Below are 16,324 nucleotides of genomic sequence, written 5' to 3'. Positions count from 1 at the left end.
TTGCGTTGTTCCTTAATCTTTGAATTGGATCCGGCTTATTATTTTTTGCGGACTGTTAGAGCAATTTTATAAAAAGTAAGCTTGACCCGCTCATTTGTGCTTATCTTAACAGTTCCATATGCTGCATAACAGTCCCATATGCTGCTTCCCCTGCAGCTTTTATTTACATAGTTTTAAAAAAAATTCCAACACATTTTCTCCAAACTCAATTACAATCTTGCATAAGAGTCACGGTTTAGAATCATTTCGGACATCTACAAAATACAGAATTACTTTCCTATCTAGACTGCAAATAATGATTTTCTGTTTACTTTCCAGGAAAAAATTCCTGCCTGAAAAGATATGGCAAAGTTTTGCCAAATGAACCAGCACTGTTGAAAACATATTGCACACAGCTATAAGTATGTAATTCCACGAATTTATCTGTCTTTGAAATAGCTTTTTCCCTTCTCCATGTAATCCTATGAAACTCGATATGCAAATAATAATAATAATAATAATAATAATAATAATAATAATAATTTTTTTTTATAAAGAGCTAAGAAATAATGGAACAAAAAATTCTTAGAAGTGATACTCATACCTTGTGAAAAAAGCTACCATGATGGATAGGACTAACAGATTACATAATCAGTTTTTTGTGGATAGGACATGCCTGTTTAGTAAAAATGAGTTTGTAGGGGTTGAGCCAGTATTATTTCAATGGTAAATTTATTTTTCAATTTGATTACCAGAATATGCCTGAAAATGCTCTGAACACCCCCAAAATGCTCCAAAGCAGTGATTTTCAACCAGTGGTACGCAAGGTGGTACACAAAGAAACAATGTTTTTTTAACTATTAAATTCAAAAACTAAATATCCCAACATCCTGTTTACGTGTTTTCTCTAACACTTGTAAACTTATGCCATCTCAGCTTTAGGGTCAATAGCTGCTCACAGACTTTAGCAAAATAATCCATTTTTTTTTTCGCAAATATTCTTTGAGCCATAGACAAAACAAAATTTGTCATAAATAGTGTTTCTAAAAGAAGTAACAGAAATGGATGTTGTATTTAATAAGAAATAAGTTCCTATAAAAAGATAGCCCACCAGCGGCCGAGCGGTAAAGTCGCTGAACACTGGTAGTTCGGTCCAAGGTTCGAATCCCGCGAACGGGCTGGCTGCATGGGTGTTTTCGTGGTTTTCCCCATGTGTAACGTGTATACGAGCCAGTTTCCCTTAGAAAGTCCTCCATGACGGCATCCCCCCTTAGGCAGATAGCCCTAGTGTGCTTTGCCATAATTAAATACACCACACCTATAAAAAGATAACAATATCTAATTAATTCTTTTAGTTAGTTGATTTATTAGGATGTCTACACTTTATGTATCCACCATTTACAGGATCATATTGCTTTGTTTTCAATTAGAATAATTTTTTTTTTACAGCAATTTGTTGTCTCTAACAGCACATATTTTGTCTTCTTGTTACTTTGTACTCCTTATCTTTCTATGCAATTTCAGAATATCACCATCTGTTTTTGCAGAACTCCTAATATATTGTGCATTTAAATATTTGTGAAAAAATAATAAAACAAAAGTAGCATTAAGATTATTGAAAAGAAAAATTGTTTATAAAAAATATATTGAAAGTTATTTATCATTTAGGTTTACTTGGAAATGAAATGGCCCCTCAATCTCATTGTGTTGTTTGTGGTGAACCTTATCCAATCAAAGTGCGAAACCATTGTGTCTTAAAAGACATCTTGAATCTAAGCATGCCAATTTATAGGATAAATCTGAAGAATATTTTAAGAGGAAATAATGTTTCTAAAAAAAACATATTGCAGTTCAAAAATAGTAAAGCTAATGATATTTTTAAATTATTCAATGAAAAAGCGGCTAATGAGCTTAAAAATATTCCATTATCAAATGATTAGTAAGTTGACAAATTCATAAAATGGTAAATTCCATAAAACAGACACATACTGAAAAAATAAAATACAATGAGTATTTTTCATTGCAGTTGGATGAAAGTAAGATATAACGAACTTTGTTCAATTATTAGTACATACGTTTTGAAGAAGATAAACGAATTGCCAAAGAGTTTTTGTGAATTTTGTGTGTGTAAAATATTTGTCAATCTCTTCATGACAGAGCAACTGCAAATGAAATTTTCAAAGTAATTGACAATTTTATGTCTGAAAATGATACTCCTTGAAATACGTACATTGCTGCATGCAGTGATGGAGCTCTGGTTTTAACAAGAAAACGTTCCAGTGTTATTTCTCAAATAAAGAATGTCGCACCTGAAACTAAATTTACTCACTGCTCCACTCATCATGAGGTTTTAGTAGCCAAAACAATTCCCAAAAGCCTGAAAATTGTTTTGAATCAAGCTGTGAAAATTGCCAATTTTATTAAAAACTGAGCTTGAAATTTAAGAATGTTTACGATTTTATGCCAACAGATGGGCAGTGAACATGAAATGCTTTTGTTACATTCCGAAATAAGGTAGTTATCCGGAGGCAAAGTTTTAAATCAGAGGCAAAGTTTATATTAAAAGTTTTTTTATACTTTGATCAGAAATTCAAATTTCCCCGTGATTCAAAATTTGAATTGCAAAAATGTTTATTTAGTGAATTATGGTTGGCACATTTAGAATATTTAGCTGACATTTTGGGAATGTTAAATGAATTAAGGATTACAAGGATAATTTGTTTACCATTAGAGATAAAATAAATGCAATGGTAAAAAAACTCGAGCTAATAATCAAATAATTGTATAATAATATTTTAAGTTTTTTTTTATCACTTTTAGAAAGTTTTCTAACCAAATATAATTTGAAAATAAAAGAAGAATTAGTATCTGACATTAAAAATCGTTGCTTTTCATTGATAAATAATTTCAGCATGTATTATCCCGAGGATTATGAAAAAGAAAATTGGATTAGAAATCCATTTTGTTCAAATGTAACTGAAATTTTATCTCATGAAGAAAAAGAACAATTAACAGAAATTTCCTGTGCTCGTAACTAAAGATTTTCAAAATAAGATTATTAACTTTTGGCAGAACCAGAAAAAAAAATTTAAAGGCATTTCAAATAAAGCTATTATTTTTTTATTACCTTTTTGCACAACCTATTTGTATGAACAATTTATGGTTTAACCATAAATTAGGATCCACTTTTAATTTTGTGTGATTAAGTTTTAATTTTGTGTAATTAAGTGAAATAAGATCAAATATACAGAAACTAATGTCTCTTAAAGATGCAAAAATTTCACACTCAATTTTAGAATTAAAGTATTACAACTTATATTTTAATAATTAGAATGGTAACCAATTTTTAATCTAATATTTTTTATGTGTGTATATTTGATACAAGTAGCCAACAGGTTTCGCAGATGGCAAAATATATTTTTTTTAATATTTCTATTGAGAAATTGAAAAAAATAATCATTGTAAAATGTAGTGGTGGTACTAGACTTTTCCAATTTTTGTTTAGATAGTACACGTTAGTTAAAAGGTTGAGAACTGCTGCTGTAAAGTACTTTAATAGAAGAAATACTCAATAAATGCATATGTTATCATATGTGGGCCTTGTGAAACCTTTGGTGGTAACTTTCTCATATTTCTGTCTCACAGTTTTACAACATTGATGTGTATATTTATTAACTCAAGACGTTTATTAAAATACATAGAAATAATTGCTAATTGCTGATAATTCTACAACTATTGCATGCAGATTAACTAAAGGAATAAAAACTTTAAGCGGAAGATAAGAACAGCATAATTCAACCATTTTAAAGCAAAAAACGCACAATTTACCAACATATAAGAATAATAAAAAAAAATAAATAAAAAAAAAAAAAACTGAGCTCACTAAGCTAAGATTGTGTATATATATTTATATACTTTTGGTGAGGCTGATTACAAGCAAAAAAGAGAGGTGCTTAACTAAATGTCATAACAGTCCAATATACAAAATTTCAAACATTCTGAGGATACTTGTTTTTAATTATACAAGATACATACAACACCACGGGAAAAATCTCTTCTGAATCCATTTTAAATCAGTTTTATAATTCATTTGGAGAAAAAGAGTCCTTTATTCTGTCCTTACATATAGATGTTATGCAAAAACATCGCTAAATTGCATTCAATAGCGATCAAAGTGGATATTTTCGTTGGAATATGGTTTCCGCAATTTTTAGTGATTACAATACTTCCTTTACTTCATACAAGGAAGTAAAAAGGCAGCTGAATAACAACTGCCAATAAATAAACTGTCATTTATATTCTCTGTGTGATTCTTTGTTAAAATATATCTATCATCTTTGTTATGTATTTGAAAAAAGGTCAAAAAGCTGAAAGTGTACTGCAGCCCCTTAAAAATATATTTCAATTTTAGATAGATATAAATAATAAAGAAATAAATAATTTACATATTCTGTCCATAGTATTGAAAATGATGCTACGCTCACTTGCAAGAACACCATTTACAGAGAAAGCATATAATCATTAAAATGAGATTAAAAATACAAGTATTACAAAATATTAATGATTTGAATAAATATAAATCTAATTAAAATTTATTTAAAGGTATTTTAATTAATAGATATTAAATTTACTTTAGAAAACATTATTAATAATTAAGCCATTATTCATAAAATAGTATTCACCTTTAACTTCTGGATTTTCAGGAGCTGTAGTTAGAAGTGCATCAGTATTACTAATTATAACTTTGTCACCCACTTTAGGATTAACAATGTATAATTTCTCATTACTACAAATAAAAAATTTAAAATAAGTACAAGAAATTTTGTACAAAATCAATAAAAAATAAAACTATTTTTAAAAGAAATCATAAAACTCAATAACAAATTTAACACTCTGAATGTTTATATACAGATTTAAATGATTTCAAATGCAATATAACATCTAACATTAAAAGCATCAACAAGTCATTAAATAAAAATTTGTCCATTTTAGCTTTTAAGGAGGGGATATTAATTTCTGATATATACTCATGGTTCTTCTAATTAATTTAACAAACAGAAACAAATTCATACAATTACTATATAATAATACAGGAGATATAGATTTCTGATATATACCTCATAAGATATAAATAAGCCCTTGATTCTCTAATAAATAAACACATGAAACTCGATATGGTATGAATTATATGGGAATGAGAATGGCAGAATTAAAAAGTAAAGAATAAATCCAATTTTAGATACACATTTTTGGGACTTGGTGATAAGATTAAACAAAATTAAATAAAGATTAGATGAAGTTGGATAAATTATTTATTGTTTTATTTTATGACATAACTCAGTGCAACAATGAGCAGTTAACAAAATCATGAAACTTATCAAAAACTTCTGTGTATGTGTTTGTACAAATATTGTTAAAATTAATAAACATTGATCAAGTGAGTGCATCCATGCCACACATATTTTTTTTTTCTATCTTTGCCTTTTTTTAATATAAGATTAATCTTTCCACCTTAATAAAAAATGCTGTAACCCAAAGAGAAATTCTTAAATAAACTTACTGCTAGAAATTGGCAAGGTACTAGGTAATTTAACAAATGTAAATAAGGTTAGCTGATAATGACTAAATTTATTATTATGACCTTAAACATTCCTGATTTGTCTCAGTCAATAAAAACTGGATAATTTAAACTACCCCAAGAAGACCTGATACATCAATTCCAGCTGTTATTTCAGGAACAAGAAATCAAGAATTCAAAGTTCTCATTGTTCTGACAATCTTTCATGAGTTTTTTCTTTTGAAAGACATGACAATTGTGCATCTATGAGATCAGCATTAACTTCAGGGAAGAATACTAAGAATTTCCTAGATCATCTCCCAAATATATAGCTGATTAGATTCACAGCACTGAGAGTAAAAGCAGTAGAAGATTTATTTTTTTCAGGAGTCAGAAAAGTAATTAGTCTGCTTAGAATCTCCTCATGCGGATAATGTAAAAACCAGTCCACTTTACAGAAATACTAGTTGGCATAAGAAAATATTTGGCCTGAAAAGTGCAGAAAGAAGCCTTATTGTATTTATAAATAAATAAATAAAATAAAAATGGAATGAAAAGATAACATGCCTTATTGCATCTCGGGGGGGGGGGGAAGCATATAAAAATAAAAGTGAAAATAATCCTCAAAAAGAAAATAAAACAGCATATAAAAGTTCAGAAGCATGAAATACAGCGCTGTGTAGAATACGAATTCAGATGTTTTAGATTCAAATAAAACGGAAATAGCAGAAAGACTTAAAAAGTCATTTCAGTCTGATCCTAGCAGAAACATTTATTTCACGTTTCCACAAAAAATTACACATTGAAGAAATTTAATATATATGTTACACTATAATTTATAAAATTTACACTACAGCCATTAATTTTTAAAATACATAATTTACAAAACTTACACAGCAACAAGGATTAATGATAGGGCTGGATTAGGACACCAATCTAAGCTTTTAACTGGACCACCAACATTTATTGTTGATAAGCACCTTCCAGTTAATACTTCCCATACTTTAATAGTATTATCATCAGAACCTATATAATAGAGATATCATACTTATGTCATTAAAAATAAATAGTGACACAAAAATAATCCAAGAACTAGAAATAAAAGAATGTAACTATCCTTAACCCCTTCGCGCCGGGTAGCGCAAACGCGTGCTTATAGAGGAGGCCGGCAGTGTCTTACGTGAGCATCTGTCCAGGGCCAGGGCTTTTTTGCTATTAAGCCTAAATCCATGAAATTTCCGAAGTATCAACGCATTGTTTAATAATGCTCGATAGAGTATTTAAACGGCTTATGCTTTATAGATATTTATATATATATATACTTTAATTACCTTATTTCTTGTTTAAATGCATATTTTACACATTTTATTTTCATTACTCACCATTTTATGACTTTGAATATTATACATCTGAAAACTAAATATATTACTTAAAATTCTCTTTTCGTATGAAAAATTTGAAAATAGGGATCTACACACAGTCCTACGTTACATTCCTTGCACTCATAATAACTCATTTGCTGTTTTGGAGGATTTTTCCGGGAATGTGAACAAACGAAGCATCGTCATCTCATTTTCTTATCAGTCTCTTCTGAACAAAGTTTTGGAAAATGTGATAGTGATACTATGTAACGTAGTATCCTAGTAATACTACGTTACATAGTATGACTATCACTACTATCAGAATTGTTTCAGAATCAATATCTGAAATATTTTGCATCACTTCTGCTATTTCATGCTCTGTTAAACATTTTCGACGCTTCGACACTGCAACAGTAAAAACAGAAAGAATTCACGTCTAACAAGATCTAATTATTTTCTAAATACTGAACTGCAAACTGAAATACGCTTTATAAAAAATAAAACTTCTCTACTTACATTAAACAACTACCACGTGCGAATTTAAACAGATGTCATAAAGCACGCCATTCGGAAAGATTTATCGCCCCTTTTGTTTATATAATCAAAAACACGTGTATGTGAGTCATGCTTCTCTCATTTCGAGTAGAAGGTCTAATGTACATGTATCTGAAACCATATGGACATACAGTGCCATCTTGTGGCAGAAATTATAGTTTTTAAAACGTTCCAGGACACTGGCACAAATACGTGACAGTCGGGGCTGAACGGGAAAATGCTCTGGCACGCCTGCGTGTCGGCCGGGAAGTGAGTGTGTTCGTTGCTGGCACATAGACGTGACAGTCGGCGCGAAGGAGTTAAACTATTGCTATTATTTCAATGTAACTGCACATATCTTCATGATCATTTTTTTGACATATAAGTAAATAGAATGGTTGTAAGAAATGAAAACTTATATAGTTATTTTAATTGAGGACTACCTTTGCATTAACTGCTTTGAAAAAAAGAATATTCCATTATGACATAAGCTTTCACAACTGAAATTTCCAAAACACTTTAAAATCTCTATGAAATATGCATGAAATTTTGTTAAAGCAGGCAGATTAAAGCTACAGAGAGTGCACATAATCACTTTTTACATTTAATTTATTTAATCTGTGGCTCTATTTCTGCTACACAGAAATTATAAAATGGTGCTTCACAACACTTCTTATACCGTTTAAATTTTTTATACCTAAAACATCCTAAAACTTCTAAACATATAAGGTAAAAACATTTTAAAGCATGACTGATCTATATATATATATAAATGAATTTAAAAAAAAAAAAAAGGAAAGGTTAACCCATTGCCGGTTTTCACTTTGACGGCAAAAACAGACCAAAATGTCTCACAAAAGTTTTCACTTTTGTCCTCAAAACGGGCTTGCCTCCAAGACTCAGGGTGTCTCAAAATGGTTTTGCCTAGAGCAAAAACATTTCTTCCCCCTATTCGTTTTCCGTCTGTTAAGCATTCAAGAAGAGAGAGTTGTAAAACTGAAGCGTACTCAAAGCTTAGATCCTCCTAATTTTCCCCTCAGGTTATTTGGGGCAGGGATGAACCATAAAGCCTTCAACTTGTCTTCTGTAAAACCGATAGCCCGTGTCCCTGACTTATTCTATGACTGAGGTGTTTGTATGAAGCAAAAATTAAGGATTAGAGTTTCTATGACGTTTCAGCAAGACCTTTCGACCTTTCCTATAAATCTAGATATTACAATATAAAGCAATAAATGTTTCTATAGAAACCCTACAATAATATTTAATTTTCATTTTATGCTTCTTATAACCACATTTATTAATACAGAAGTCTATTATACGATTATAGTTCCATTAAATATTTGAAATTAAATTCTGTAGAGACTTTTGTGGAAATTAAACTATATATTAAAAAATGTTTCCTGCGAACTGATTGGTTGTGTAAAGTACTCGTATTACTAAGTTGGATCAAAAATAAAATAAAGGCACTTATTTCTGTTACAACTAAAATTATTATACTTATTACTATTGTTCTATTTAATTTATCAAGAAATATAAACATATCCCATTTCTTTCACGATTAGTAATATTGTATCCTCAAAATTTTTGTTATAAGAAGGAAATATTTTTTACCAAGTTGGATGTCAATTACGTCAAATTATGTGCATTTTTTTTATTTATTGGTTATTAATAAGAAAGCATCATCTTAAAATCGTTCAGTCTTTGATTCATGCCTAATTGCTTCAAAAGAAATGCACACTATTGTCATTCAGGTTGAATAATTGTTAAAAATTTCACAAATGTCAAATTTATTAATACTACCTTTAAATTTTTAAATGTCAAATTTATTAATACTACCTTAGTATAGTTAGACAATAGTGTGCATAAATTTTTAAGTTCTAAATTAGAACTGTGTTTTAACTTTCACAAGGATTGCTGAGGTATTTGTCTATGAAAATTTAGTGAATTATCACAGTTTTAATTCATAAACTTAAAATTTTAACTAAAAATTTAATATTCTATAATGTTATAATTATTCAGTTTAAAGCAACCTTTTTTATTACAAAATAAAATGTTATATTATTAACAACTTTTAATAAGCAAGCAATCTTAATGCCATCGTTTAAATATTTCAGAGTCAGTTGCTGTATAAATTTGAATGAAATGATTTTCTAGTTTCTTTCCCTGCTACTATAAAATAATATACAACTTTAATGTACATTATAAACGATACTTCTGTTTGAAAAATTAGTGACAGTAAACTTCTAGAAACTAAAGACTATGTTTTAATGTTATATGCAGCATGTTTAATGTTACATGCAGACTTCTTTCCATCACATTCACGAAATATTAAATTTTGAACGTTCCAGAGAAAGTTAATATGAAACATTCTGAGCTTATAATAGAGAGAAGCTTATTGTCTGAGTCAAGTTGCAGTTTACGGATATGAAAACTCTCCAACACATAAATAAATAGTGGAAAAAATACGAATTCACGTAGATTTTATGTAAAGTAACATCGATTGATCGATGTGTATTTTTTGCATTGAAGAGGGGGAAAAAAAAACTGCAGTTTTTGACACCATTAGGAGTCATACATTAAAAAAAGAGATTCTTCTGTCTAGTAGAAAAGGTTATGCTATTAGAATATGACAGAGTAGATGAGGGCTATTTGCATAAGATGCGGAATGCTTTCGTGAAGGATTTTTGTAGGAAAACTGACTCGTATTCGCATTCCACAGGTGGAAAACCACGAAAACAAATCATGTGCTCAGTATTTTCGCCTGGGATCGAATACCGGTTGAACTACCAGTATTCGGCTGCTGCATGTAGGACCTTTACACTTACAAAGAGCCTTTCGCTTAAGAACTGTTTATCACCTCTTTCCTTCCCCGATGTTAGGTTTTTGTCGTTATTAGGGGACATTGTTTACTGTTGTTTGATTTCAATGAATAAAGGCAAATCAGACAAAGCCTCTCAACCTGAAAGATAAAATGCCTTCAGGCAGGATTTATAGCAAACTGGTTCGCGTTCGTTTCATGCATCAGGGAATTGCATGCATCCGAATTTTGTTTATGTTTCTTTCATTTAGCTCAAAACAAACGAGGATTATCTATTTTAAGAAAAGAATATTTTAGGGGAGTACTTTATAAGGGTAAATTACTTGTATTAATGTTACACATGGAGGGAAAATCACGAAAAGATCCGTACAGTTAGCTCGTTCATCAGTATTCGGAGCCATATTTAACTACTGTGGTTCAATGACCTTAATCACTTGTGTTCTAATGGGCCTCATGAGCACTGCATTTTTGTTGATCAGGCTAATTTATGTCAAAATCGCACGAAATTTACCAAAATTTAAAAAACTGCTTTCTGACGAAATATTCCATTAATTTTAATTTATCTTAAATTTTGAAATGTGTCAGGTTTCTGGAGTATGTGTGTCATTTTAAACATAAATCAGATAGCATATCTTTTATGTTACACTGAGTAATCTTCAGTGCTATGTAATTAATTCCCTAAATATGAAAGTATGTGAAACTTAAATTAAATATAGAAAATCATTCCATAGAAATATGCTATGCTTGTATTAGTCTAGAAAGGATCAATTATGCGTAAATATTGTATTAGGCATGTCAAGTAACAATTTGTCAGCGGTATAGATATCATTAATTTAAAGGAGATAATTACGATATGTGTGGCTTTTGTTTAAGCACAGTTTTGCTCCCGTTACTTTTAAGCTAAACATATCACTTGAAATAAATTTCTTTCTAAATTCATAGGGATATTATTAACAAGTCTTCTTTATAAATGTAAAGTTTATCCTTTATTATATAAATAATTGAAATGCTTAAATTTGGCATTCTAATAAATATTTTATCTTAACTTTCTGAAAAATTGAATTTCTTTTAAAATGTATAAAAATGAATTAAATTCTTAATTTTTTCCAGTCTTATGATAATAAAATTTTAGAATCATCAGTTTGCATATCCGTATATATTATAAGAAAGTATCTCATTCTTTTTTGAGGGCTATTGTGATGCAAATGATAGTAGATCGGACTAGCAGTCGGAAGGTCTGCGGTTCGTATCCGTGAGAGAGCATAGAAAATTTTTCGTATATTCTCCTCAGAAAAACGGAATGTATGGAAACATGATAGACGATAATTCGTGAACACATGTATTAGGCCGACAGAGTCTCGTGCTTCTTGTCTTTCACGCTGTAAGTGGGAAAAAATAAGGAATTATGCCATTCTCCCTATCTTGCTACAAATGGATGTTCTTCCAATTAGAATTTGGAAGACTTTGTTGGTAGAAGAATAATGACAACCCTGCTGAATTTTTGCATTTCTTGCTTCGAAAAAATCCAAGGTCTGCCTATTATTCCGCCTTTCGCAAATTTTTCAAATTTACTTTTTGTGGTATCGCTTTTCCATTACAGTATGTTGTTAGGTGAAACAACCCCGTAAAACATTTTTTACATAATTTACATTCAAGTTACTTTGAAACACAATTTTTCGGAATTAAATTTCCTACATATGGGTTCCCTCTTTTTTGATACTTCTAGTAAATTTATATTAAGAGATAATATAATCAATATTTCTTTAGTAAATAAATTATTATTATCTTACTTTGCGCAAGTATTAAAAAAACTTGTTTTGAGCTAAGTGAATTTTAGATCATTCAACATTATACCTTAGAGAGTATATCTTTTCTAGTAGATTTCGTATTGCTTGAATTTTGAGGGAAAAGGAAAGTCCAGATTTCTACAAATTAAAAAAAAAAAAAAAAAAATGTACTTTCCTCCGTTCAGTGCTGTATCTCTTTACTGACGAATTAACACCAATAGATAGGCTGTTTTCTCCCGAAAGTTCAGCCTTTGTGTAAACGATTAGGGAAAACCGGAAAAGAACTAAAATAATTTTTCACTCATGAACCGGCATCTTCAAGAAGCATCGACTACTAGTGAGTAAAAACGACCATCTGGGAAGATGTATTTTATCATAAAATGGTTTGGAAATCCAAATAACATTAATTTAGAGAACTTTTTATGGATGCAATATATAATTCTTAGATAAAAGTATAAAAGTAAGTAAAAGGGGGCGATGTAGGGTGTTTTTTGCTACTTTCAATTTTTAGAATAGGGCCCCAAACATATTACTGTCGACCCTGTATTTAGATTTGCTAACTTTCTTGATAACCTACCGAGTTCAAATTTTGTACTCGGTAGCACGCGATATCTACTATCTTCTAAGGTAGAAATATTCCACTTCCGGCGAACTTTCTAAGGAAAGCTTACATTTAGGTTTACATATAGAGAAAAATCATGAAAATTCCATGCAGCTGATCTATTCTGTCGCTGAAAATAGAAGCCTACAAAAATTGATAGTGTTGTGTTGCTTCAGCGACTAGATTTCTCACTTTAATGTTGGAATTAGAAATATAATTACAAAGATCTCCACTAGAGGAGATCATAATTCATTATATTTTCACACATATAAAATCTGGTTAAATATGTTTCCTCGTTTATAAATTACAGAAGTTTCTTTTTTTCAATAATTCCTGATATTTTAAAGGAAAATTTTCATGTATTTTTTTTCTAGTAGCAGGTTTAAATAATCGTTGATTCAAACCACACTAATTTTAACTAACAATCTGAAAATGACACAAATGACGTGAACTCTTTCATAATTATATTACTCATTAACATTAAAAAAAAATTAACTTGGGTTGAAGATTACCTCAGAAGATTTTTTTTTAATTTCTTAATTTAGATGCCATACAGTCTGGTAATACATATCTAATAATACATAATAATAAGTCTGGTTATACTACAGCCATATCAGTGGCTGATATGACCGCTAAATATTAGTTGTTCGATTTGGATTCAAACTCAGACGAATGCGTTGGCTGTAAGGTATTTTTCTATGTATAACATGAGTATGAGCTATTCGTTAGAAAGTACTCTATGAAGGCATCTTTCTCCTTAAAAGCAGATAGTCCTCGTGTGTTTTGCTGTATTCAAATAATCCTAACCTTCAAAGTACTTCACCTATCACTCTAAATCAAGATGAAAGCTTTCTAAACAAGATTTTTAAATCGGGCTGTGGGGGTTCCAGTGGCCAATCGCTAAAACCGCTGAATACTGGTAATTCGACAGGGGTTCAATTCCTGATGAACGCGCTTGTTCTATGAAAGTTTTCCGAGGTTTTTCTACGTTCAGTGTGGATGAGATCTAGTTCCCCTTAGAAATTCTCTCCATGATAGTTTCAGTCCTCTTGCGCAGATTCCAAATCCATTAAATTTTCTTTATTAAATACAATTATAATTCTTTCTTTTTAGAGAAATTGCAGGGAAAAAACTGTAAACATCAAATCGAGTGCGATTACGAATTATATTACTCATAATTATATTACTCATTAGCATTAAAAAAAAATTAACTTGGGTTGAAGATTACCTCAGAAGATTTTTTTTTAATTTCTTAATTTAGATGCCATACAGTCTGGTAATACATATCTAATAATACATAATAATAAGTCTGGTTATACTACAGCCATATCAGTGGCTGATATGACCGCTAAATATTAGTTGTTCGATTTGGATTCAAACTCAGACGAACGAATGCGTTGGCTGTAAGGTATTTTTCTATGTATAACATGAGTATGAGCTATTCGTTAGAAAGTACTCTATGAAAGCATCTTTCTCCTTAAAAGCAGATAGTCCTCGTGTGTTTTGCTGTATTCAAATAATCCTAACCTTCAAAGTACTTCACCTATCACTCTAAATCAAGATGAAAGCTTTCTAAACAAGATTTTTAAATCGGGCTGTGGGGGTTCCAGTGGCCAATCACTAAAACCGCTGACTACTGGTAATTCGACAGGGGTTCAATTCCTGATGAACGCGCTTGTTCTATGAAAGTTTTCCGGGGTTTTTCTACGTTCAGTGTGGATGAGATCTAGTTCCCCTTAGAAATTCTCTCCATGATAGTTTCAGTCCTCTTGCGCAGATTCCAAATCCATTAAATTTTCTTTATTAAATACAATTATAATTCTTTCTTTTTAGAGAAATCGCAGGGAAAAAACTGTAAACATCAAATCGAGTGCGATTACGAATATTTTAAAACAGTTAAAATTTTGGGCGGAAAAGTTTTTTTAATACGCTCATAAGCAACTGAAAATTAGGGGAAGAAAAAAATTTTAAATTGGCATAAAATTTTGTCGATTTCTACAACAACTTATATAAATGCGTTTTCAAAAACTTCTGCTGAAATATGAAGAGTTGTATTTGTAAAGCATTTATTAGTGAGATCTGTAATTATATACTCAGCTTCTAGTTTTCATAACTTCATTCATCAGAATAAAGTCATTAAGCGTAAGGGGGGGGGCGAAAAAGGAATTTTAAAGAAAAGATTATTTTTTAAATGACTCAAAATTTCCTGAGCTAGTATAAGTAATTATATAACTCAAATAATTAAATATTTGCGAAAATTTTGTTGACCTCTCTCGGTCTTACCAATATTTCTGTATAGATATAGAACATAATTACATATCGATAATGAGTATCATAGACAGTGGAGGATGTAGAACATCACATTATATAATTGTGCTTGTCGCAAAAGCAGCCACTTTGATAAATGAACATACCTCGTAACGGAATCGCGTATGAATGTCACATACATGCTTTATAATATCAAGAATGTTATAAAAATGACCGTTATCTGATATCAACATTTACCAAACTTTCCAAAATAATTAAAAATATAATATTTAAGAGTCGGCAAGTTTGTTTAAAAAATTGTATGCATTTCAATCACGGTGTTTGTCGCTATAATCAGAAGTTCGTCATCGATATTTAGACTATTTCACGATAACCTACTGAGTTCAAATTTTGTACTCACACCGTTTACAGATGGAAATACGCGTGGTAAACTGAGTTTTATAAAATTCGATTTAGAGGTCTTAAAATTTAATGTTGAAAAAAATTTTTGCGCATATTTCCATTTAAAGAATAAACTAAAAATCTCAAAGATCTTAAGTTTGCATCACTTTACAGAGCGTAAAATAGTTTTTGAAATAAAATTTGCATAAAATTAATATAATTTCTGATTTGGGGCGAATTTTTAAAACTTTATACTTTTATGAGGTACGAGGAATTTTGGAAGTAAAAAACTGTACCAAAAGGAGAAAAATAATTTATCGTACAGATTAATGGGAATAAGAGCCCCTTTTAAAAATTCCTGTACAATTTTATAAGAAGAATAATAGATTCTTAAATAACGAGATCAAATATCGAATCGCATTGTCAAAAGTATAAGATTTATAAATTTATCAAGAGAACCGCACGTTTGTTATTCGTGATATAAATTTGTCGAAATTTTTTTAAAGAGAATAATTTAATCACGTGTTCCCAGTAAATTATATAATACATTATTTTTCTCATTTCAATTCATTAATAATTCTATGAGTCATAAATAAAAGTTTATTTTGTAAAAACTTGTTTATTTTATTCAATAATTGTTCTAAAACGAAAATTCTTAATTCCTTTTATATATACATTCATTTTGTAACTGGCAATAAATTTGTTTTCTTAGAGTCAGTGTAAGGCCTTTATCTCAAAACATCAAGAAGAATTCACCCCCACAATAATGACAACCATTACCCATTGTCGTCAGGGGTGCGTGGACCCTTGTCCCTTTAGGCAATGGGGGTTAGAAGACGTACAAAAATACGGGCTAGTCGTTTTTGGCGAATTTTTTCGCTAATACAAAAACACGGAACGATCCGTTTTCGAGGGTACATTTAAACTTACAATAATCCGTAACGAACCGTTAATAGACCTGCATAAAAGAACGAGATAATCCGGGTCAAACCGTTAAAGGGTTAAAGATGGTGTTTACAATTTCTTTCCTATGAAGGT

General features: G+C 30.2%; 1 protein-coding gene across 1 annotated transcript in view; it reads right to left on the bottom strand.

Moving 5' to 3' along the window:
• Window positions 1-16,324, bottom strand: part of LOC118186113 (ribosome biogenesis protein bop1) — a 98,342-nt gene that overhangs the window by 11,630 nt on the left and 70,388 nt on the right. Inside the window, exons 12-13 of the mRNA XM_035356138.2 lie at window positions 6,430-6,562; window positions 4,662-4,765 (exon numbers count right to left, since the gene is read on the bottom strand). Of these exons, the coding sequence (XP_035212029.2) occupies window positions 4,662-4,765; window positions 6,430-6,562 (237 nt within the window). The remainder of the gene's footprint in view (window positions 1-4,661; window positions 4,766-6,429; window positions 6,563-16,324) is intronic.

Source organism: Stegodyphus dumicola, chromosome 2 (genome assembly GCF_044657685.1).
Source record: "Stegodyphus dumicola isolate Sdum_Otavi_A_Nest chromosome 2, ASM4465768v1".
Taxonomy (NCBI): Eukaryota; Metazoa; Arthropoda; class Arachnida; order Araneae; family Eresidae; genus Stegodyphus; species Stegodyphus dumicola.
This window is presented reverse-complemented; position numbering and strand designations above follow the sequence as displayed.